The following is a 25,768-nucleotide window of genomic DNA, read 5'->3' on the forward strand; positions in this document are numbered from 1 at the left end:
CTGGAAAAGATCCCCAAGAAGCAAAATACCTCCAAAAGGGAAGTAGGGGGATTTCCACCTCACCCTTATAATTCAGAAGCGGTGAATTAATATTTTTATGGAGGATCAAAATATATGGAAGTGAAATAAATATAAAACCTGAAATTTAAAACTTAACTCTGGATAAATCTAAAATTGTTGATTAGTTAAGACTCTCATTCTAAAGATAATTGTTCATTTTGGAAATTGAAAAACAAATTGATGCTGACACCTACTGGTGAATTAAGACTATGACAGCTATGACTTTAATATAAGACTTGACAAAACCTGGGAAAAACTAATCTGTGCTTGTGACCTTCAAAGCTTTAACAACAAAGAACAGCTGTGAAAAAAAGAGACAATAATCTGGGCTGTAGACAAAGAAAGAATTATAAATTTCAGGGGAAAAAATATTTTTTGCACTATTTGGATTACAAATATCTATTTAATCGGGACTCTAAAGCTATTTGTAGAGAAAAGAAGAGGAAAACTCAAATTCTTGGCTATTATGGATCAGAGACATGTAGAAAGAACATATCAAGAAAACATAAATACTCCACAGGAGGAGATATATAGTACACTGCAACTAATTCAAACAACAATGTTTTAAACCACAAAGAAATCCAAAATAACTTTGAAAATATAAATCAATCTATTTCCAAGTTAACTCTACAACAAAAAAATTCCCAGAAAACAACAACAGAGAAGGAGCAGATAAAACAGATAAATGGTTACAAAATTGAGAATAGAGACTTAAAGATGGAACTTAACAAAACAAGGAAACATTATTTAATCCTAGTGGAAAAAAATTCACAAGAATTGGAAAAAACAAAAAGACTACAAAATAAATCTGAGGACAAGAAAACAGATTGGATAACATGGACTGTAGAGATGTCAGGAACTTTGGAGAGAAAGGAAATGATAAGAGAAGCCGAGAGAAAGAAAAAGAAAAAGATTTTCAACAAACAAGGAAAGGCAGAAGCCCTGAACAAAGACACTTCATCTTTACTTTTTATGTCTACAGTAACATTTACGAACATACGGAAAAACCTTTCGACACAGCAAAATACATTGATTAAGAAAGATACTCAGCAAAGGAAAAAGACCAAAGTGGAAATCAAGAAAATAGATGGTGGGACCTACCAGAGAGAATATTTTAAAAAGAAACATTTGTTTGAATGTGGTTAAAGAAATAGAAAAGATTTGGAATATATATGTCATTCTAAGAATCCCCTAAATAACATAGTATACTTTCCCCCCCTTTTTTATTCTATTTCTTGATATGAATAATATAAAAAAGTTGAAATGGCTTAGATAAAGGAAATGTTTCAGATATTTAAGTGTGATTGAATTTAAGAAAATTATAATGGATAAAAATGTTTTGAATAAGAGTTAAAGGACTAGATGATTAGATGTATTAAATGGAATATTTAACATTTTTAGATTAAACATTTTTAATTATGTTTAAAAAGAATAAGAAATCTTGGAAACAAATATATATTAGCTTAGGAGAGATATATATTTTAAGTAATATGTTATTTTTTATGTTTCTTTACTCATGCTCTCCTTTCTTTTTTCCCTGCTGTTTTATCTATTCCTTAAGAAATGTAAAAGTGTAAAATGGTTCATATGGAAAAAATAGAGTTAAATTTTTAAATGTAATTAATGTTTGAGAAAATTTTAACCAGTAAGAATATTTAGAATTTTATGGGAGAAACAAATTTAAATAAGGACTGTAATGGGATCTGTGATAAGGCAACCAGAATGATTGGATAGAAAAGAAATATTATATTGATGTGATTATTATTTTTAGGAATATTGGGAAAAATATATATTTAATTGTTATCTATCAAAACAATAAGAATTGTATTAATTCGAAGTTTGCCATAGAGCAGGGCTTTTCAACGTTTTCACCCATTGTACCACTTTTAGGGTATGGCAACATTCGAGTACCACCAGTTGCCTAGCAAGGTGTCAAAAACTTGACACCATCCCCCCAAAATGAAAAAGTGATAAAGTACAGGTAGTCCTCGACTTACAACAGTTCTCTTAGTGACTCATAGAAGTTACAATGGCACTGAAAAAAGTGCCCCCAAGCCACAGCCGAGCAAGACACCTGCCTGCCCACCCGGCGGCACTCTTTCTCCTGTCCGAGGTTTTCATTGTTGTGAGCTTTTCTGTTGAGGATTGGCAATGGGGGTGGGGTGGGGGGTGTTTGGTTTTTGTTCTCCCCATCTGCTGGGTGGTTGCAGCAGGTTGGTCACTTCACATGACCCTGGGACACTGCGACCATCATAAATACGAATCAGTTGCCAAGCATCTGAATATAAATCGCACGACCCTGGAGATGCTGCAACATTCCAGCTGATTGGCACTTCTTCTGGGCTCAGCAGAAGCACCAGGATCAGCGCCAAGTTCCAGCTGGAGCCTGCGGCTGATCCTGGTGCTTCCACTGAGCCCTGACAGCCCCGAAGAAGCGCCGATCAGCTGGAAAACGGCATTGATCCTGGTGCTTCCGCTGAGCCCTGACAGCCCTGCAGCTCCAGCCTTCTCTTCCTCAGGCTTGTGCGGTGCTGCCACTGGTTCAGCTCATTCCCCTCCCCCACTACTTTTCTAGGATGGTCACGTACCACTTGCCAGATGCCAATGTACCGCAGGTGGTACCTGTACCAATTGTTGAAAAGCCCTGCCATAGAGGATATTTTGGGGAAAAGAGGAAATCAACTAAAACCATTATGTGGATTATGGATTATAGAAATCAATTGTTAGTGATTGGTCTACAAATGTAAATCCAGACAACATACTGTTCACCAATTATTGATTTATGTTTTAAAAAATCAATAAAATATATTACCCAAAAAATGAAGCTGCTCCTTTGGCCGTAGAAGTGAATGGGCTGGACGTGGCTGTCGGAGCTAGAGGTGAGTATAAAGGACATCCCCTGAAAATAAGAACTGGTGCCTCTTTTGGAGGCAAAAAAAGAATAAGACCCAGTCTTATTTTCAGGAAAACACGGCAATCTGTAAATAATACTCATCTTCCCTTCCCTGATTATAAATTTAAAATTTCAGTTTCAATCCTAGATTAGTCTAGCCACTCTCTTCCTCTGGTGATGTGAGCTGCAGTTAGGCTTCAACCTCTGTAATTTATTGTTGCATTGATGTCTGCCCCAGTCCTAAATTCTAGGAAAATACAACAATTCATTAAGGCACGGTTAAAACATTAGAATGGCTAAACTGGATCTGTTTTGATTGGCGTTCTTCGCAGATTCAGGGGTGGTCTTCTCCATCACTGCCAGTCTTAGAAATAGAAATTGGGACATTTCAAACTGGACAACTAAGCTAAGGTTTCCCTCTAAAGCAGCCATTAGTTGTGCCAGTGGGTTTGTAGCCTTTGAAAATCATAACATTACAGAGGATCAGTCTGACTTCCCTGATGTTGAGACTCTGGAAAGAGTACAGAGAAGAGCAACAAAGATGATTAGGGGACCGGAGGCTAAAACATAAGGAATTGTTGCTGGAATTGGGTATGTGTAGTTTAATGAAAAGAAGGACTAGGGGTGACATGATATCAGTATTCCAATATCTCAGGGGCTGCCACAAAGAAGTGGGAGTCAAGCTATTCTCCAAAGCGCCTGAAGGCAGGACAAGAAGCAATGGATGGAAACTAGTCAAGGAGAGAAGCAACCTAGAACTAAGGAGAAACTTCCTGACAGTTAGAACAATTAACCAGTGGAACAACCTGCCTCCAGAAGCAGTGAATGCTTCAACACTGAAAGTTTTTAAGAAGAGACTGGACAGCCATTTGTGTAGGGTTTCCTGCCTCAGCAGAGGGTTGGACTAGATAACCTCCAAGGTCCCTTCCAACTTTATTATTGTTGTTATTGTTATTATTTAGTGGATATAACATGCTGGGTGCTCGTGGATGCAGCCCTGGCCAGCAGAAGTGAAGCTGGCTACCCCAGAACATCTCACCTGATGATGCTGCCATGTCCTAAAAGTTTGGGAGCTACAGGAAATCAGTGAAAGATCTGGGGTATACAGAAGTTTTGATCACCGCCAAGAATTACCCCTAAGAAAGCTGATAGTGTAATTCTGTAAAATTTTCATGAACTTTTATAAAATTTTCATGAACTTTTAGGGCTCAGCACATAGCTAATCTTCACAAGCTAAGTAGCATCACATTTCATTATTTTACTTGGCTCAGTTGCTAGAAGTCAAAAACGACTTGATAGCTTTGAACTTGGATGTCAGTAGTTTTCCATGTGTCAAATTAATCATAAATAATGTAAGAGATTATTCTTGCATTGTGTCATTTTTGATTTTTCATTTTAATGTATACTTTCTTTTTTCACATCTTCTGAAATTACTTTATAGCGTTGACAACACAATTAAAGTTACACTTTTCTTTGAATCTTATAGACAAAGAGGACGTCAATAAGAGCATTCTGGACAACTAAGAATAACAAGCAACATTGAAAAGGAAAAAAAATCAAACCAGAAATCAAAATATTTTCCATTTCCTTCAGAAAATCACACAATTCTCCTGCAGCAACTGTTAGACAAAAGAGAGAAAATCAAAAAGATTTCAAATTGGAATAAGTAGATTATTACATGAAAAATCAAGAGAGATTATTTTTCATTCAGTAAAAGAGGGAAATATATGGAATTCAGTTGGAGAAAAGCTCAATAGGAAAGCATAGAGCAGACAGTAATGCGGGCCTCAATCTTTCAGAAAGAAAATGTCTTGAATGAAAGCACCACTAAACAAGGGACTGTTCATATTTTTGACCTCCTCAAGAATATCAGCTGTGGAAAATCTCCATAGATACCCTTATTATGGGAAAGCCATAGATAGCAAATCAAAGATTATGCATGATAGCATCGACACTGGAGAAAAGCCAAAACAATTATCCAAATGTGTTGAAAGCTTTAGTCAGAACAGCTCCCTTGAGGTTCATGGAAGGACCCACATCAGAGAGTAACCAGAGGACTCAGACAGGAGAGAAACCCTTTGAATGTTCTGACTGGGGGAAAAGTTTCAGTCACAATTCCAGTTTGGAGATACATCAGTGGATTCACTCCAGGGATAAACTGTATGAGTGTTCAGATTGCGGGAAAAGAAATTGCCACAATGAAACACCAGAGGACTCACACAGGAGAGAAACCCTTTGAATGTTGTCTTTGTGGGAAATGTTTCAGTCAGAATTACCATCTCATGAGACACCAGAGAACTCATACAGGAGAGAAAGCATATGAGTGCCCGGTTTGTGGCAAAAGTTTCAATCAGAATTCCAACCTCATGAGACACCAGAGGACTCATACAGGAGAGAAACCCTTTGAATGTCCTGATTGTGGGAAAAGTTTCAGTTATAATTCCAGCCTGATGATACACCAGAGGACTCACACAGGAGAGAAACCCTTTGAATGTCCTGATTGTGGGAAAGATTTCAGGGATAATTTCAGCCTGGTGATACACCAGAGTACTCACACAGGAGAGAAACCCTTTGAATGTCCTGATTGTGGGAAACGTTTCACTCAGAATTCCAACCTCATGAGACACCAGAGGATTCACACAGGAGAGAAATCTTTTGAATGTCTTGATTGTGGGGAAAGTTTCAGTCAGATGTCCACCCTGGTGAAACACCAGATGATTCATACAGGCGAGAAACCCTTTGACTGTCCTGTCTGTGGGAAAAGTTTCAGTCGCAATTCCAACCTTGTGGTACACCAGAGGATTCACACAGGAGAGAAACCTTTTGAATGTCCTGATTGTGGGAAAAGTTTCAGTTATAATTCTAGCCTGGTGATACACCAGAGGACTCACACAGGAGATAAACCCTTTGAATGTCCTGACTGTGGGAAAAGTTTCAGTGAGAAATCTAACCTGGTGAAACACCAGAGGACTCATACACTAGAGCAGGGGTAGGCGACCCAAAACACTCAAAGAGCCACTTGGGCACATTTCCCACCAAAAACAAAACACTGGGAGCCGCAAAACCCTTTTGATATCTAAAATGAAGATAACACTGCATATATCCTTTTTTACTTTTAATTTGTGTGTGTGTGTGTGTGTTTGTGTGTGTATATATAAAATAAAGGTAAAAAAGATATATGCAGTGTTATCTTCATTTTAGATGTCAAAAGGGTCTCTCTCTCTCTCCCTTTCCTCTCTCTTTGTCTCTCTCTGGCCAGCTCGGCTTCACGGGGAGCGATGCCCACGCCAGCCGCTGCCCCAGCAATGACTGCTACCCGGTCCGGCCTGGGGAGACATGTGGCCAGCTCGGCTTCCCAGGGAGTGATGCTCATGCCGGCCGCTGCCCCAGCCATGACTGCCGCCTGGCCTGGCCTGGGGAGACATGTGGCTGGCTCGGCTGCCCAGAGAGCGGCCTGTGGATGGCCCAGGAAGCAATGCCCCAGCTGAGACTGCTGCCTGGAACAAGTAAGCCGGGGGGGGAGCACCACCTGCCCTGCGGTCGCTTTGCAGCAGTGCTGCATGGACTCAGAGCCCCCTCCCTCCCCCCGCCACTGACCCTCTGTCTCCGGCTCTACTGCTGCTTGGCCAATGGTTGCGCCAGCTGGGCATCGGAGGGGCTGCTCTCCCTCGGGGCCGCGGTTTGTGGAAGGGCTGGCTCACTCAGCGGAGGCTCACGCCGGCCACTCCCAGAGGGGATCTTGGGGCCACGTGCGCCTCAAATAGGGCCAGCTCGGGAAAGGGACTTCCTGGCCACCCTTCTCCCAGGGGGTGGGGCACCCGGGCTCAGGGCCAATCAGTAGCCCTGCGAGGGGGAAGTCCACATGAGAGAGAGAAAGAGAGAAAGTGTCTCTCTTTCTCTCTCTCTCCTTGTCTCTCTCTCTGAAAATGGTGGGGGAGGCTCCGGAGCCGCAGGGGATGGCTCAAAGAGCCGCACGCGGCCGACCCGTGCACTAGAGAAACCATTTGAATGTCCTGATTGTGGAAAATGTTTCAGGGATAATTCCAGCATGGCGAACCACCAGAGGACTCACACAGGAGAGAAATTGTATCAGTGTCCGGACAGTTCGAAAAGTTTCAGTCAAAATTCTAACCTAGTGATACACCAGAGGACACACACAGGAGAAAAACCGTATCAGTGTCCAGATTGTGGGAAATGTTTCAGTGAGATGTCCACCCTGGTGAAACACTGGAGGATTCACATAGGAGAGAAATCCTTTGACTGTCCTGTCTGTGGGAAAAGTTTCAATCACAATTCCAACCTGGTGACACCAGAGGACTCACACAGGAGAGAAACTCTTTCAATATCCTGATTGTGGGAAAAGCTTCAGTTACACGGGAGAGAAACTTTTCAAATGTCCAGTCTGTGGACATTACTTGACTCATAAATCATCCCTTGTTGCACACAAGGAAACCCACATAAGGCAAAAGTTGAAGAGTTTAGAAAAGGCTTGAAATTCATTTGTGATCTCCCATTGAAAATGTAGGTGAGAAATTGATTATTTGAATTCTGGTCTGATTCTTTCTAGTGAAACATATCCCAGAAACTTGTAGGTGGAGAGAAAAGAACATTGGAAAAAGGCTAACTACCAGTTTCTTGTTATCAGCAGCAGTTGCTGGATATTTCCTTTTGCAGAAGTAGTGGAATTCCTCAAAAAGGCTTCTGGGCGGTAGTTTTGTAAATTGATTATATAATTCCCACATGTGGAGTTTCAGTCTTCTGCCTTGGTTTCCTCCAGATTTAGAGGCCCAGAATTCCTCAGCCAGCATACAAGTAGTCTTCAAGATACAGCTGTTATGGCCTGCCAGTTACAGTTGCATGCTACAATGGCCGTTAAGTGAGACTGCTTTCTTTAACTACCCTGATCTCCCTGATGGCAGCCATTAATCGAATATGCGAGTCACTAAGGGGAACACTGGCTACCTCAGGGTTGGGGAAAACTCTTGGAGGCCTAGTGCAGGGCCATGCTTGCCTGCCTCAGGCATCCCTAGTCCTCCCCGACCTTCTGAGACACTCTGTGTTCTGTTTCCCATCCTTTGTGTCTCTTTGGCCCTTCCCTCCTCCACAGGGTCTCCCAGTCATTTCCCTCCCACTCCCCCCAGGGTCACCACAGGCCTCTCCTTCCCCCAGGATCCACTGACTCGCACCTTCCTCCTCCTTATCTTTTCTGATCCTCATGTTGGGAAAGGAGGGGAGGGCACGCATCCCTGGGCCTCATGACTGCATCCTGGAAGCACCTATCATTTTCAGTGGGTCCTGGATTCATCTGTGGGCCATGCGGTGGATTTGTAGAAGCAGCTACCATTTTGTCATACTGTCTCCACTGTCACACAAGAGTGACAAACCTCTGTTTTGCCACCTTAACCTGAGGGGAAAAGTGTACAGTAGAAAATGTTTCATTTTTTTTAATGAAATGCTTTATGTTGGAATTATTAGTAGCTTTTGACAAGGAAAAAATAGGTATTTTCAGTGTTGCTATGATCATTACGGCAAGGCAAGTCACTCGAGAATTGCCTGAAACTGTGAGATAGGCAGTGATTAAGTTTAATAATAAATGAATTTAATAATAAATATTAAGTCATTTCCCAACTCTTGCTCAGGAATGAGGATTCCACATATACAGTGGGTTTCTAACACACTACAATTGTTAACTAGTAATCAGTCTCTTGTGCATTCTGCACCTCTGTAAATAACTTGTAACTAATACTCAGCTTTGCTTCCCTCCTGGTTATAAAATTAAAATTTCAGTTTCAATCGTACATCAGTCGAGCCATTTTCTGCCTCTGATGGTGTAAGGACCCACTTCAATTCACATCTTAAGAAAGCAGAACTCTTGGAAACGATCTCTTCAAACAGGAACTTTTATTAAAGGAAACTGATAGCGGGCATGATAGACAGGATCTGAGAGAGTCCCTTACAATTCGATGTTTTAAAATGTCCCTAAGCAGCCCCCCCCCTCCCTGCAGTTCTTCCGGGTGATTCAAACCGGCAGATTTCTAGGTGTCAACTCCAGGAGAGATGACATCAGTCCGGCTCCATTGGCATGATCATTCAACATCTCCTCACACAGATCCCAGATGCTGCATCTCCCCACCCCCCTTTCTCTTGCTGGCCGGTAAAGGAGAAGTTCAGAGGAGCATAGGATGAAAGGCAAATGGTTACATTGTTATGGTTAGCAGATCCAAAGGAAATAAACAAAAGGTTACTTTGTAGTGAATAGAGGAAGTGAAAGTAATAAAAAGCCCCATGCATAGCCCCCTCCCCCTTAGTAGTATTTCAGAATCCAGGAGAGAGTAAGAATTGGTTTTATATCAGAGAAGATACATAGAAATGAAATATAACTGGATTCTGAGAGATGGTTTGAGCTGCAGGTAGGCCTCTGCCTCTTAATTTATTGTTGCATTGCTATCTGCCCCGATCCTAAATTCTATAAAAGTATGGCGTTTCTTTAGGCACAGTTAAAAAATTTGAGTGGTTAAACTGTTTTGATTGACAATTTTCTCAGATTCAGGGATGGTCTTCTCCATTCCTGCCAGTCTGAGAGAAGAAAATTAGGACATTTGAAACTGGAAAACAAAGCTAGGATTTCCCTCGTAATTTTACAACTTCTAAAGCAGCCTTCAGTTGTGCGACATCATTGCTCCCTGGACCCCAGTGGGCTTCTAGCCTTTGAAAATCATAACGATCTGTCTGACTTCCCTGATGATTCTCTGAATGTCAGAGGGAGCACTGTGGAGACCTGAGCATCACAAGCAGCATTAAAATGCACAGCAAATCAAAGCAGCAATCAAAATCTTATTAGCTCCTTTGGAAAACCAGAAAAAGTCTTTTTCCCCAGCAAGTGAAAGACAAGAAAGAGAATGCTGGGAAAAGAGTTTTGAGTTGGACAAAATCGACTATATGGAAGAAATATATCGAAATATCAAGGGAAATCATTTCCTAGTACAGAAAAAAAAGGGAAATATCTGGAAGTCCGTGGGAAGGAAAAGGTCACTTGGACAATTACATAAGGCAGACCTTTTTAGAATAGAACAGAATAGAGCTGGAAGGGACCTTGGAGGTGTTCTAGTCAGGCCCCCTGCTCGAGCAGGAGAACCTATACCATTTCAGACAAGTGACTATCTTGTGACAAGTGACTGCTCACAGTCTGTCTCATGTACACTGCGCAAATCTTCCCAGCACTTCTTAGAAGACTGGAGCCCGTCACGTGTATCAGCTGGCTATCCTCCAAACTCAGGATTATACTGGTCAATGCTTTTTCATTCTTTATCTTGTCCCCATCAATTAGGACTGCAGTGGATCAGTAACTATCATCCACAACTCCTCCCTTCGCAGGTACATCTCCATTTTCAGACTCCAGGAGAGGTAGTTTGTCTCATTCAGATGGTATACTACTAAACCTCTTCCCATTATGTTGATGGAAGCCATGTTGCCTGCTTCTTCAAACCATAACAAATCACAAGCCTCAACTACTCTGGCTCTGGGTCAAACTCTCTCTGGGATTCTCCTCACTCTGGGTCCATAATGTGTCAGAGCATGCACCCAGGAGTAAATACAGTACACTGGTTTGTATTTAAATTGTGGTTTATATTACACTATATCTATAAATATACACTAGAAATAAAATACATACATGTGGTGAAACAGCAAACACCCAATACACAGCAATTACAGTAATCAAATGGGTGAGAGAGAAAGACTCCAGCAGAAAAACTTCCCTTTTATATTCAGACTCTTAAAGGGATACACACACCTGCTGAATCATTCCTAGTATTACATCATCCATATTACACTACATCTTTACATAAAGCTGTTTAGCCTTTAAATCAGGATCCTGACACAACAAGAAGTGATGGTACCGCTTTACACCATACTGGTGACTCCACACTTAGGCTACTGCCCCCCGTTCTGGTCCCATGATACGGTATAGATGTTGAGACCCTTGAAAACATGCAGAGAAGAAGAAAGATGATAAATGGTCTGGACGCTAAATGACAATCTATTGAGAGTACTTGGTATACTTGGCCATGGAAGAAAAGGAAGGGGGGGCATGGTAGCTGTCTACCACTATTTGAGGGGCTGTCACAAAGAAGAGGAGGTTGAATTATATTCTACAAAAGACATAAGAAGTAATGCATGAAAGGTTGTCAAAGAAAGATCCAACCTAGAAGTTAGGAGAAACTTTCTGTCAGTGAGTACAATTGATCAAGTGAATAGCTGTCCAACTGGCATTGTGGATGCTCCATCACTGGAGGTTTTCAACTATAGGCCGGCAGTCACTTGACGGGTTATATAAAGCTCCTGCCTTGAGCAGCAGGTTGGACTAGAAGACCACTGAAGTGCCTTACAACCCTATGATTCTATGAGTTTAAAGGTAGCTTAAAAAATATGTACGGAGTGACCCCATAAATGTGATTCTGGTAAGGGACCTTTTTTTAAAAAAAAAATACTAGGCAAATTAAGATAGAATACAAACTCAAAAAATTTACAACAACAAAACAAGGATGGGTAAAACATTAAAAAAAAGAAATATACATTAAAAAAGACAAAAACAGATTTACATATAGTAAATCAGTTGAATGTTGATAAATATATTGTAACAATATTAGTTTCCTGCCCTTACAAAGCAGGCTCAAAATCTGTGAATTTCTACCTCTAGTTAGAATCAATTTGTCCTTCATCTATCTACTGTGTATAAAGGCAAAGTGCTGAACAGATGAGCCAACAGTAAAGTTAAACATCAAAGCCCTCTCTTAACCATCTATTGTATTTAACTACAATGGCTTTTATTTACAATAAGTCACCCCAATCATTGTCTCTGATCCATCCAGGATCAAATATCCTCATTTGATTCTTATTAATAAAACTTTTCCTTAAGCAATGGGTGGAAACTAATCAAGGAGAGAAGCAACCTAGAACTAAGGAGAAACTTCCTGACAGTTAGAACAATTAACCAGTGGAACAACCTGCCTTCAGAAGCTGTGAATGTTCCAACACTGGAAACTAATAATAGTAATAACAGTAATAATAATAATAATGATAATAATAATATAATTAATAATAATAGTAAAGTTGGAAGGGACCTTGGAGGTCATCTAGTCCAACCCCCTGCTCAGGCAGGAAATCCTATATCATTTCGGACAAATGGCTGTCCAGTCTCTTCTTTAAAACCTCCAGTGTTGGAGCATTCACCGCTTCTGGAGGCAAGTTGTTCCACTGGTTAATTGTTCTAACTGTCAGGAAGTTTCTCCTTAGTTCTAGGTTGCTTCTCTCCTTAATTAGTTTCCATCCATTGTTTCTTGTCCTGCCTTCAGGCGCCTTGGAAAATAGCTTGACGCTATTTTCTTAGTGGCAGCCCCTGAGATATTGGAATACTGCTATCATGTCCCCTTCGTCCTTCTCTTCGTTAAACTAGACATACCCAATTCCAGCAACCGTTCCTTATATGTTTTAGCCTCCAGTCCCCTAATCATCTTTGTTGCTCTTCTCTGTATGCTTTCTAGAGTCTCAACATCTTTTTTATATCGCGGTGACCAAAACTGGATGCAGTATTCTAAGTGTGGCCTTATCGAGGCATTGTAAAGTGGTATTAACACTTCACGTGATCTTGATTCTATCCCTCTGTTAATGCAGCCTAGCACTGTGTTGGCCTTTTTGGCAGCTGCAGCACACTGCTGGCTAATATTTAGCTGATTTTAAGAAGAGATTGGACAGCCATTTGTCCGAAATGGTATAGGGTTTCCTGCCTGCGCAGGGGGTTGGACTAGATGACCTCCAAAGTCCCTTCCAACTTTACTACTATTATTATTATTATTATTATTATTATTATTATTATTATTATTATTATTATTTTGATTGAGGACTTTCCAAACAATTGTGGCTTATTCCCCAAAATCATAAACCTCTGTTGTCAATCTATTTTACCAAAAAGGTTCAGTCAAAATGGTTTTCTAGTTAAATAAGTCCTTTCCCCAATCTTCTTAAGAAAGTCCAGTTCATCATGCATCGAATCTGTTTAACTCCAAATCTTTGGAATCCACATCCCTTCAGCCTTCTCCAACCAGCCCACAGTTTCCATCCATGGTCAGGCGGCTTCTGAGAAGTGGCTGTGCTCCCAGTCCCAGCTTCTTGGGAAGAGCTCAGATCACAAAGTCACCGGGGTCCATTTGGGCAGAGCCACCCATTCATGTGCGCTCATAGGATCATTTGAAAATGAGTTCCATGGTTTTTACATATCAGGACATAGTAAAGTCATCTGGTCCTTAGCAGTTCTTAAAAATAGATAAATAAACCTCAGAGAAAAATAACAACACATGACCTATTATACCATGTCATCATTTTCATTTAAAAGATAGTCAATTTTTCTTTAAGGTTTTCCAAGGAATGCCTACAAGTAAAGAGAGAAACAATATTTAGAGTAATGAACTGATATTTAAAGTTTGCAGATGAATGATTCTGAATTTAGAAGAAACCAAAGAATTGTACATTTGTTCATTTCACTAACACAATTCAGAGGACTGGTTACAATTTTTTTCTAGTGGATCACATTGTAGATAGGTAGGCAGGCTGTCTGGGGGGACATTTACGCTATAAATTACAGCACGCTACACAGGAAGTTCTTTGTATGCCATCTTTAATTCCTGAATGAAAAGGGAATCAATAAAATATACCTTGTGCTTCTTTTATTCCAGATTCCTCCATGCAACAGAGCTCAGATCCAATAGCTGAAATGGCCACTATCCCTTCCAAAACCTACGAGATGTACATTAAAAACAGCAGTGCAGGGTGTCCCTCTAAAAAGGTTAGCCTGATGATCAGTCGGCCATGTGCTTTGGTGGGATATTCTATTCCAGGGCTTTTCAACTGGTGGTACACATAGGACGGGTTAAAAAAAAAATGTAAAAAAAAACATGTAAAAAAATGTAAAAAAAAAAGTTAAAAAAAAGTGTAAAAGTGGATGAGGTGAAGCGGCAGCAGCGCTGCACAGGCTTGTGGCAAAGTCAACTGGAACTGCACGTTGCCTGGGTCCTACTGCGAGCCCAGGAACAAAGTGCAGCTCCAGTTGTTTGGCGGCATCCTTTGGGGTAGCAGGCAGCCTCAAGCAGTCTTCAGAGGAGATTCCGCTGGAGCTGCGCGATGCATTGCCTGGGTCCCCCCCATCCCCATCCAGATGCCCTCACCTCCCCTAAGTGTTTTTTTACTCAAGTGGTTTCAGGAGCATTCCCTTTCTCCTGTCCTTCTCAGCCTTCGCCATGTGTTTGTTAGACAAGAAAAAAAAAATTCCATGAGACTTTCTAACTTCTCGCGAGAAGTTAGAAAGTCTCATGGAACTTTTTTTCTGTTTTACCCACAAACACGTGGCGACGGCAGAGAAGCAAAAGAAGAAAGGGAGTGCAGCTGAAAGCAGGTGAGTAAAAAAATACTTGGTGGAGGCAAAAGCATCTGGGCGGGGGCAGGGGCGCCAACCTTACCCTGCATGGTGGCAGGCAGGTTGACGGCAGGCACGTGGGCCCCAGGAGTCCTGCCCATCTCGCTTGCAGAAAGCAAGCGAGCGACGTGGGCAGGAGCACGAGATAGGCGTTTCTGAGCACACGTCGATTCGCACCCCTGCCCATCTTGCTCGCTTGCAGAGGTCCTGACTGACCTTCATGGGACTGGAGCGGGGAGGGCATAAAAGAGCCCGGAGGAGGCAATTGGAGTTTGGCTGCCGCTGCTGCCACCGCAGCTGTTGCTGAGCCAGGCGGCTGTGTGATGGCGGCTGCTTCGGTTCCTGTCCGCTGCTTCTTCTTGGCTGCTTCCTCTGAAAAGAAGCGGCGATTGTGCTCGGTGCAGCCGGGAGCTCAGCACAGCCACTGTTCTTCCACAGGGGGAGGAGAGCGTAGGCAGCGGGCGAGTGCACAGGGGCGGGGAAAGAGCCGCAGCTGTCAGACTCCCTCTGGTGCATTGCGCATGGCCTCAGCCGGAGAAAACCAGCGAGCGGGGAAGCGGCTCATTCATTGCTGCAGCCAAGGAAGAGCCCGCACAACCCGCAGGCAAATCCCACCTGGCTACATTCTTTGCAGCCGAAAGAAGGGCTTTGATCCCGCTTCCCCTTCGCTCCAGCCGGGTCTGTGAATGCCAGATTCACGAAGATGGAGGAAGGCTCATATGTCTACACCCCAAAACCCCCAACAAGCCTGTTGGCCTTTTGAACCGCCCTGGGGTTAGATCTGGCATTCACAGACCTGGTCGGAGCAAAGGGGAATTGGGATCAAAGCCCTTGGAAAAAAGGAAAGAAGGGAGGGAGGGAGGGAGGGAGGGAGGGACAATGGAAGGGAGGGAGGGAGGAAGGGACAAAGAGGGAGGGAAGAAAGGAAGGAAAGAAGGAAGGGACAGAGGGAGTGACAATGGAAGGGAGGGAGGGAAAGAGGAAGGGACAAAGAGGGAGGGAAGGAAGAAAGGAAGGAAAGAGGGAAGGAAGGGAGAGAGGGACAATGGAAGGGAGGGAGGGAAGGAGGAAGGGACAAAAAGGGAAGGAATGAAAGAAGGAACGAAGGGACAATGGGAGGGAGAAAGGGAGGAAAGGAAGGTGCCCATGCCTGTCCCACCCCCCTCCACCAGAGACTCACAGATCCCTCCCACATCACCGCCCGCACCCTCCCCAGGCACCCCTGAGTGATGAGCTGGCCACGCCCCCCTGGCCAGTGACTTCGCTTGTCAAAAAGTTGCAAAAGGTGATCACATGACCCTGGGACACTGTGACCGTCATATGTATGAATCAGTTGCCAAGCATTCAAATGTAAATCACATGACCCTGAGGATGCTGCAACAGCATTAAGTGTGAAAAATGATCATAATTTGCTTTTTTCAGTGCCATTGTAACTTTGAACAGTCACTAAGCGAATTGTTGTAAGTCGAGGACTACCTGTACTTTATCATTTTTTTTCTTTTTTGGGGGGGGGTGTCAAGTTTTTGACACCTTGCTGGGCGACTGATGGTACTCGGATATTGCCTTATCCCAGTGATGGTGAACCTTTTAGAGACTGAGTGCCCAAACTGCAACCCAAAAGGCTGCATCTATGGCTGACTTTAAAGGAGTTAAAACCATCGAGTACTATATTGCTAGAAAGGAGGGGAGGAGAGGGGAAGCGCCGAGGAACTTCCTCTTCCTGATCACTAATCGGAGGAAGATGGTGTGCAGGGAGGGTTTTGTGCTCTTCCCGGATTGAAGCAGCAGCTGGAAGGTGAGTGGAGGGCAGGTCGGAGAAGAAGCCGGGAGCAAGCGGGGCTGTTTGGTTTCCTCCAGGGCGTCCAAGCAGAGAAGCAACTAGTCTGAAGCATCTCAGCTGCTGCTGCTGCCAATCCCTTCCCTCCCCAACTTTTCAGTCCACTGATGCTGCTCGCTGTTAAACTGGGGGCTGCGATTTTCTGCTGATGGGAAGATTTCAAAAGTCTCCTTCAAGTAAAAGTTGATTCTTTGGGAATGGCTTCCCTCCAGACGTTGTGAGTGCTGCATCACTGGAGGTTTTTAAGAGGAGACCGGACAGCCATTTTTCAGGAATAGTAATAGGGTCTCCTGCCTGAGCAGGGAGTTGGACTAGAAGATCTCCAAGGTCCCTTCCAACTCTGTGTTTTTTTTACAATTTTTTAAAATTAATTTTCTATTATCACATTTGATTAGTGCTTAGTAAACATCGTGTTGTCTGGTCCAATTTGTTTGCTTAATAATACAAGTTACATTCTTAGTGTCTACCCCTTTTGTCCAACCATTGAGGAAATAAATTCCATGTTTGAAAATATTCTGTATCTTCTTTCTCTTTGATCCTCAATGTAAGTCTGTCCATTTCAGCACAGTCCAATATCTTCCTGATTATCTCTTTGTCTAGTGATGTTTCTTCATTCTTCCAGCGCTGAGCAAATACGATCCCTGCTGCTGTTAATACATGCAATGTTAAGTATACACTTTGCTTATTAAATTTTTCTTATATTATACCTAATAAAAAGAGTGCAGGTTTAAAATCTACATGTTTCCCTAACATCTTTTCTAACCAAGTGTGTCTTCTGGCCCCAGGTTTTTTTTCTTTAACACAAGGCCACCACACATGGTAATACAGGCCAGGGGTTTGATTACATTTCCAACTTTTACTGGATCTATTTTTAAACATTTTGGCTAATCTAGCAGGTGGTAAATGCCATCTATAAAACATTTTATATCAGTTTTCTTTATACGAAGTTGTCAAGGTGAATTTATAATTTCTTTCCCAAAGATTTTGCCATTTCTCTAATTCTATATTATATCCAAAGTTTTCTGTCCACTGTATCATTGTTTCTTTCACTTGTTCATCCTCCATTTTTGAATTTAATCGAAAGTTATATAGTTTCTTTTTTTTTATTTAAAAAGTTTATTGAAAATTACAAATAAACCCATTTACCCACCCCCCACCCCCCGACTTCCCGGAACCAAATACAGGGTATTTCAAACATATTAAACATAATCTAATTAAGTTAACAAATATATTAATCATAAGCTAAACAAGTTTAACAATTTATACAAAAATTAAGATCATATTTAAACCTTAACTCCCTTTAAACCTTAATAACATGTCATAAACAAATCAATTTACGATCAATTATTATATAACAATAATAAAAAAATATTTAAATATTAATAATATATTATTTAATCATAAAATAAATGAAATTTTTCAGTGCCATATTTAATCTTAATATAATCTATCCATCTTCTCCAAACCATAATATATGTTTCTTGTGTGTGATCCTTTAAATAAGCAGAAATTTTAGCCATTTCTGCTAAATTGGAAACCTTAAATGTCCATTCTTCTAATGTAAGCAACGAATCTTTCTTCCAGTATTGACCTATGAATAACCTTGCTGCTGTAATTAAATTCAACATTAAAACAGTATCTTTAACATCAAAATCCTCAAAAATTCCTAATAAAAATAATTGAGGAGTAAACTTTATCTTCCTTTTAAAAATATTTTGAATGTTCCACCAAATCATAATCCAAAAGCCTTAATATTTTTACAATTCCACCAAATGTGAAAATAAGTTGCATCAGAACTTCCACACCTCCAGCATTTAGGCTGTAAATTAGGGTACATACAAGATAACTTTTTAGGATCCAAGCGCCACCTATAAAACATTTTATAAAAGTTTTCTTTTAAATTTTGAGCCTGTGTAAATTTAACATTTTTAACCCAAATTTTCTCCCATAAATCCAGTAGGATTGGTTCCTGAATATTCTGAGCCCATTTTACCATACAATCTTTAACCAATTCTGTTTCCGAATCCAATTTTACTAAAATATTATAAATTCTTTTTATATGTGCCTTATTCTGATTTTTAATCTGTATTATCAAATTTTCATCTCCTGGTGTTATCCCCACTTTCTTATCTAAAGTCCACCTATCCACTATTTGTAAATATTGAAACCATGACTGTAACGTATTTTCTTGTCTTAATACCTCCAAAGACTTTAATTTCCAGTCATTACCTGATCAGATAAGTAATTCTTTATACGAAATTTCCCCAAAGTTCAACCCCTTAGATATCCCCTCTATTGCGTGTTCAGGAATCCCCCAAATAGGTACTTTATAATTTAACCTACAATAATACTTCTTCTAAACTCGAAGTAAGGCACTTCTTAAAATATGCGATTTAAAAGCCCAATCAATTTTCTTGTCAAAAATCAAATATGCAACGACAATTGCAATTTTTTCCAATCATTTAAATCCTTTTGTACCTTTGTCCATAAAACTTCATAATTATTCTTGTATAATTTCCCATTTGAAGCGGTTATAAACACTCCCAAGTATTTAACCTTCTTCACTATTTGAAAACCTATAAGTCTAGATAATTTTTTTTATCTTTCTCAGTCATATTCTTAGATAATATCTTAGTCTTATGATTATTAACTTTAAAACCAGAAACTTTTCCATATTGAGTTATAAGTTCTAATAAATGAATAACCGATTGAATCGGTTGTTGTAAAGTAAAAACCAGATCATCTCCAAAAGCTCTCAATCTATAATCATTATTATTTATTTTTATTCCCTTAAGTAATGTAGACTTTCGAATTTGAATTAACAAAATCTCCATTGTCAACCCAAATAAAAGTGGAGACAATGGACAGCCTTGTCTTGTACCCTTTTCAATATTAAAAGTCTCTGTCAATCCACCATTAATAATAATTTGAGCAGACTGCTGATGATATATAGCCTTGAGAGCATGTAAAAACTTGTCTCCAAAATTCATTTTTTCAATTAAAGAAAATAAAAATTTCCAATCTAATTGATCAAAGGCTTTCTCAGCATCCAAAAATATAAAAGCCGCTGGAATCTGATTATTCTTGTCCAAATACTCAATTAAATTAATAATTTGTCTCATATTATATTTCATATATCTTCCTGTTATAAATCCTGATTGATCAGTATGAATTAAGTCCTTTAAAACTTGCATTAATCTATTTGCCAGAACTTTAGAAAAGATCTTGTAACCTACATTTAAAAGAGATATAGATCTATAATTTCTAGGTTCAGTAAGATACTGATCTTCCTTAGGAATTAGTGATATAAAAGCCGGACTTCCGGTGGATCAAGCAGTGACGATGGCGGCTTTTTACGAAGCCGCCCGTTCCCAGATCGTGTAAAAGCCGGCGGGACTTTGACAATCAGCTGTTCCGTGGCTTGAATCTCTTCCCTGGGAGAAAGGGAAGAAAAGAGCTGCTCAGGTAGAGGAAAGAGCTCCCCTGGATCCCTATAATTTTGGGGATCAGACGTCTTTGTCTCGAAGTTTTGGGATGAAGCAAGACGCCCCTCCCACATTGCTTTTTTTTGGTGGCTTGTGAGTACTTAAACGCAGATGGAGCAGACCAGGAGAAAGTGGATTTAAAATTGATTGTGACCTTAACTCTTGCAAGTATCTTCTCCTCTTTTCATTGTTTATTTTCCCTTTTGAAGAAAGGGAAAGTGAAAGGCAAAATGGCGACTGTCTTTCTTGTTTGATTTTGCAACAAAGTTAAAAGTTGGATACAGTTTATGTTTTAAATATAGAGGCAAGAATCTTGTTCCTTTTTTCTCTTTTTCTTTTTTTTTCTTTTTCCATTTTTTTTACTACTATTTAAAGAATTGTGATATTATAGAGGCAAGAATTTTGCTCCTTTGAATTTAAGAGAATGGCTTCAAAATGTTTGGTCTCTGTCCCTAAAGCTTCTATCTCCTCCCCAATGATTCAACCTGCTTCTCAGTCTAAACCAGCGGTTCTCAACCTATGGGTCGCGACCCCATTTGGGGTCGATCGACCATTTTTCGGGGGTCACCAAAGGCGGCGATCCGCCTGTCAATGCTGCAAATACTGTATATTCTTGCTTTGACAATATGCAAAACTGTCTGGCATTTATTGGGTTAATACTTAGCTTAGACTGGGCGGGGGGAAAAAGCCCGGGAAAGAAAGAGGAAGTAAACTTTTGACCTTCTCACTAATTGGATAATGTGACCTGTGACTGCATGAGAAGGGAGGGGTTGAGCAAGGAAAGCTTGATGCCAGCGACAGGAAGTTCAGATTCTGGCATAACCAGTCCAACATGGTGACCGGCAAAAATTGTAGCTCTGCAAATAAAGACTTTAGGAAACATGCCTGAAAGTTCTTTGAAGTGCTTCATTAGTCGGAACATGTGACATCATGCCAGAATCCAACACTCTTTTCAAACGATCTACGTCCCGATCTATCAACAGCAGCCTCGGGGGAGATCTCATTATGGAGAAAAAAAAATTGCCTGAAACCAGCCCCGTAGCTGCAACAGTTTCCCCGGGGGGGAAAGCGACAGCCAGCAAGTCGGGGGAGAGAGAAATTTGGCAGATTTCCCAGCTGAGAGCGAAGACTTCAAAAGCAGAATGGAAAGATAACACAGTTATGGGTGAGTCGTTGGAAAGATTTCAAAACTTAGCAATGAGAAACAGAAAACAGTTCCTACAAAGTGAAACATTCAACCCTAAGAGAGAGAATCCCAGTTTTAATCCTCTGCAGCAAAGGGGAAATTGGGTTCCCCAGCAAGTGGCTGATCCATGTCCTCTGAACTTACCACAGCCAATAGAGGCCTTGCAATGTCTTGGGGTGGTACAGAAGCCAGGAAATCAGCAGCTGGGGGGAGAACAGCCACAGCAAGGAGGTTGGCCACAGCCCCCAAACGTGCAACCCCTGGGCATAAATCTGCAGCCAGGTTGGGGCCTACAGCAACTGGGGTGGCCACAAGAGCGATGGGGAGCCCAGCAGGAAGCCTGTCAGACCCTGCCTTTGCCAGTCAGAGACCCCAACCCTGAAGAGAGGGTGAGTTCCAGTCTGAGGCATCTGCAGCAATGGGTAGATGGGTTTCCCCAGCAGATGAATGATCAGCAGCAGCAGAGGGCCCAGCAGCCATGGAACCAGCCCCAGTGGGGGCCATAGCAGCCTGTGTTTGCACCACCCTTCAATGCAACGTTTGATGGGGACCCAGAGAAGCTGATTTTTTTCCTCAACCAAGTGTGTTCTCATTTAAATCGCTGGGCCCATCTCTATCCGGAACCAGGGGCCATGGTTGACGTCATTGCAGCCAACCTGGAGGGAGAAGCATCTGAATGGCTGAACAATCTATATAGCGAGCAAGCCCTCGAATTGGAGGATCCCCATCTCTTTCTCTTAGGACTGAGAGAACGCTTTGAAGACCCATCCATCGGCCTCAAAGCAGCAGGACAAATTCACAAAATAAAACAAGCAGGGAGGCCTGCCCTGGAGTACGTGTGAGAGTTCCGCAAGATGGCAGGTCGAATAGAGGGGTGGCCTGAGCAGTCCCTCATCCATCACTTCATCGAGGGATTAGATGATCACCTCTCCCAGGCTTGCATCTATCGAGAAGTACCTGATCGGCTGCAGGAGTGGTACCAGACGGCCGTGAAGCTGGATGTTAAGCTCTCTCGCTATAAAAAGCCTCCCCCACAGGAACCCGAACAGCAACCAGAGCTACCTGGACAGCAATCACCCCCACGAAAGCCTTCAACTACTGCAAGGGCTGAGAGACCCAGGCCACCTGCACGTCCTTCCTTCGAGTGTTTCCGGTGTGGACAAGGAGGACACCGAGCGGCCGCCTGTCCAGTCCCCTACCCTCGACTGCAGAGCAAGCCAGGACCGGCGATGCAAAAGAAACCTGCTCAGCGGCTAACAAGAGAAAAATCCAATCGACTCACGCAAGAACCAGTTGCCCAGGTTACACCCCACACACAGGAGAATGCCAAGACTCCAGGTGGACCTGCCCCTGCTCTTCCCTTCTTTGATAGCGACGATGAAGGAGAAAACGACCCAATGGTGAGTCAACAAATCCTGCCTTTTTCACTGCCCGCCAAACTTGTAATCCCTAAGTCTGGGGCACAAATAGACTTAAACGTACTAATTGATTCGGGATGTACCTGCTGCATTATTAGTCTGGCGTTTGCCATGAAAATGGGCATAAGGGCAAAACAGCTTTCCAAACCGATGAGATTTGAGCACGCCGATGGCTCCCTGATGGGAGGGACTCTGATTACACAATTAACTGAGCCTTTACGCCTAGAAATAGGTGCACAGTGGGAGTTTATTCGTTTCCTGGTGGCTCCAAAGATGACCGAGGCAGTGATCCTAGGACTAGCCTGGTTGGACAAATGGAAGCCGTTTATCTGGTGGGAGAAAGGAATGAGAATTGTGAGACTACCTATAGGACCTGATCCCCCCACTGATTCAACAGATGTTACTGGGCATCTTAGGCCACCCAATGAGCGAGCGCACATGGCCGCCTCACTGACTCCAGGTGAACCAGTCATCCCCAAAGAATACTTGGACCTGGCGGAGGTGTTCAGTGAAAAAGAATGTGATGCCCTACCCCCTCACAGACCCAATGACTGCTCCATCGAACTGGTGCCCGGAGCCAAACTCCCACGTCCGAGGATGTATGCTATGTCCCCCCTCGAAATGGAGGAGATGCAGCGATATGTGAACAAGAACCTAGCGAGGGGGTTTATTGAACGGGCCAAATCTTCCGTGGGAGCCCCTGTGTTGTTCAAAGAGAAAAAAGATGGGTCTCTTCGTCTCTGCGTAGACTACAAGGGACTCAATGCTGTAAGTGTGGAAAATAAATACCCCCTCCCCCTCCTAAAGGATTTATTGACCCACCTGGCTAAGGGGAGTGTCTTCACTAAGTTAGACCTAAGAGAGGCATACTACCGGGTGAGAATAAAAGAGGGAGACGAGTGGAAAACTGCCTTCAACTGTCCAATGGGGAGCTATCAGTTCAAAGTCATGCCATTTGGACTACAGGGGGCCCCAGCTGTATTTATGCAGTTGATTAATGAGGTTCTACATGATCACTTGTACAAAGGGGTTTTGGTGTATCTTGATGATATCCTGATATACAGCACAAATATGACTGATCACATAAAGCTAGTGAGAGAAGTGTTAAAGAAACTATTGAATGCCAAGCTTTATGTCAAATTGTCAAAATGTGAATTCACCAAACCCAATTAGACTATCTTGGCTACCGAATTTCCAATGAGGGTATTGAAATGGATCCGGCCAAGGTAAAAACTATAATCGAATGGCAACCCCCAAGGACTCGCAAACAGCTCCAAAGCTTTCTGGGTTTTGCCAACTTTTATCGCCAATTCATCCCTTCTTTTGCTGAGATTGCCCTTCCTCTTACAGAACTACTCAAAACAGGCAAACGAGGAGGGAAGCCACGACCAGGCCAACCACTAGCATGGACAATGAGCTGTCAAACAGCTTTTGAGAATCTAAAGAGACTATTTGCCGCTGAACCGGTTCTAAAGCACCCCTGCCCAGGGGAACCCTTTGTGATTCAAGCCGACGCCAGCGATGTGGCGGTTGGAGCAGTGTTACTTCAAAAGAACAAAAATGGGATCCTGCAACCCTGTGCCTACACCTCTAAGAAATTCACTGAGAGCGAGCGAAGATGGGCAATCTGGGAGAAAGAGGCCTTCGTAATTAGGTGGGCGCTATTGAACTGGCGACACTATCTAGAAGGGAGCAAGGTGCCATTTGAGGTATGGACTGATCACAAGAATCTAGAGGCACTGAAAACTCCTCGCAAATTGTCACCAAAGCAAGTACGGTGGGCACAGTACTTTAACCGCTTCAACTTCACTCTAAAGTACATACCAGGAGGAAAGAACTTTCTGGCTGATGCGCTATCCCGGTTACCCCAGTACAAAAGTGAACGAGAGCAGGTTAACGAGGCAATTATTCCCAATCCACAAACTGTCACTCAACCTACACCTCGCAGGGTCCCCAATCCGGATGACCCTGGAGTGAAGAAAATAAAACAAGAGCTCCTCACTGACCAATGGTTCAAAGATAATCAAGCGTCCCTAACATGCAGGGATGGCTTGGCTTACAAAGGGGGGAAGTTATATTTGCCAGAAGCGCTCCGTCTAAATGCTCTCAAACACAGCCACAATGTAAAGCAGGCTGGACACTTTGGATATTTGAAAACCCTACACCTCACCCGCCGGCAATTTTGGTGGCCGGGGCTGAAAAAGGATGTGGAAAACTTTGTAAAAAGTTGTACTGTATGTGCCACAACGAAAAGAATCCCGGGAAAAACTCCTGGGCTACTGCAACCCGTGGCAGACCCTTCTCAACCTTGGGAAGAAATAGCTATGGACCTTATAGTGGACCTACCTGAAAGTAAGGGAAATTACAGTACTTGGTACAATGGAAGGGATACCCATTGTCTGAAGCCACCTGGGTGAAATCTAGTGAAGTGAACGCTGACAGATTGATCGAAAAGTTTCATGTGAAACACCCCAGCAAACCGAAAGATAACCCTTAACATATGCTTTTGTTTCCTTACAGGATCTGTCCTTCTTGTAAGGGGGGCCGGATGTCAATGCTGCAAATACTGTATATTCTTGCTTTGACAATATGCAAAACTGTCTGGCATTTATTGGGTTAATACTTAGCTTAGACTGGGCGGGGGAAAAAGCCCGGGAAAGAAAGAGGAAGTAAACTTTTGACCTTCTCACTAATTGGATAATGTGACCTGTGACTGCATGAGAAGGGAGGGGTTGAGCAAGGAAAGCTTGATGCCAGCGACAGGAAGTTCAGATTCTGGCATAACCAGTCCAACATGGTGACCGGCAAAATTGTAGCTCTGCAAATAAAGACTTTAGGAAACATGCCTGAAAGTTCTTTGAAGTGCGTCATTAGTCGGAACATGTGACACCGCCATTTTTCCCCCTCAGGGGGCGGCGCCGTGCATGGGGCCGCCACCGCGCATGCGTGCCGTGCATGGGGGCGCCGCCGCGAATGCACAGAACGTTTGTGTGACGGGGGTCGCTGTCACACAAACGTTGAGAACCACTGGTCTAAACCAAAATCGCCCCCCCTCCCCTCCTCCTGCAATTTCTCTTAAAGATTTACAAGAGGCTTTAAAAATGAATGCTTTGGATATTAAAGAGGAGGTAAAAGACCTTAAATTGCAGAGAGAGCTATTACAGAAGAATTATTGGAGAAAAAAATAAGCAAGTCAGAGATGATATACTATTTGCGTTTCAAGGTCTTGCTCTGCATATTGAAAGGATTGATGATAAAATGGAGGAGATTACTGAAAATGCAACAAGACTGGAATTTAGAACGGAGGAAGTGGAGAATAAGATAGAAATTACATAGGATGAACAAACTATTTCACAATACAGAGAAATGGAGTTTGCATTGCATATCAGGGGACTGAAAGAAAACTCGCAGGAAGATTTAAA

General features: G+C 42.3%; 3 protein-coding genes across 5 annotated transcripts in view; all 3 read left to right on the top strand.

Moving 5' to 3' along the window:
- Positions 1 to 4,976: 4,976 nt before the first annotated feature.
- LOC120303331 (zinc finger protein 436-like) lies at positions 4,977 to 5,925 on the top strand (the record flags this gene model as incomplete). The annotated part of the gene is given in 4 exon segments (XM_039332771.1): positions 4,977 to 5,113; positions 5,220 to 5,283; positions 5,351 to 5,368; positions 5,371 to 5,925. Coding segments are annotated over 4 exon segments (774 nt in total), but the record flags the coding sequence as incomplete, so codon positions are not given.
- Positions 5,926 to 6,231: 306 nt separating this feature from the next.
- Positions 6,232 to 8,707, top strand: LOC120303332 (gastrula zinc finger protein XlCGF9.1-like). The gene is made up of 2 exons (XM_039332772.1): positions 6,232 to 6,359; positions 6,872 to 8,707. Exons 1-2 carry the CDS (start codon positions 6,232 to 6,234, stop codon positions 7,302 to 7,304), a joined length of 561 nt encoding a protein of 186 aa, XP_039188706.1. The 3' UTR covers positions 7,305 to 8,707.
- Positions 8,708 to 16,113: 7,406 nt separating this feature from the next.
- The window catches only part of LOC120303337 (zinc finger and SCAN domain-containing protein 2-like), a 95,410-nt gene continuing 85,755 nt past the window's right edge, over positions 16,114 to 25,768 (top strand). The window contains exons 1-2 of one of the 3 annotated variants that reach the window (XM_039332789.1): positions 16,114 to 16,215; positions 16,858 to 16,921. The gene's annotated coding sequence lies outside the window, so the exon portion shown is untranslated. The remainder of the gene's footprint in view (positions 16,216 to 16,857; positions 16,922 to 25,768) is intronic. The other 2 variants (XM_039332786.1, XM_039332788.1) reach the window with 2 other exon arrangements.

Source organism: Crotalus tigris, unplaced genomic scaffold (assembly GCF_016545835.1).
Source record: "Crotalus tigris isolate CLP2741 ecotype Arizona unplaced genomic scaffold, ASM1654583v1 scf7180000024464.508515016:1373766, whole genome shotgun sequence".
NCBI lineage: Eukaryota > Metazoa > Chordata > Lepidosauria > Squamata > Viperidae > Crotalus > Crotalus tigris.

Coding starts and splice junctions, on each gene's coding strand:
- LOC120303332 (XM_039332772.1), top strand. CDS start 6,232: ATGCCCACGCCAGCCGCTGCCCCAGCAATGACTGCTACCCGGTCCGGC. Junction 6,360..6,871: donor CCAGCCATGACTGCCGCCTG/GCCTGGCCTGGG, acceptor CCTTGTCTCTCT/CTCTGAAAATGGTGGGGGAG.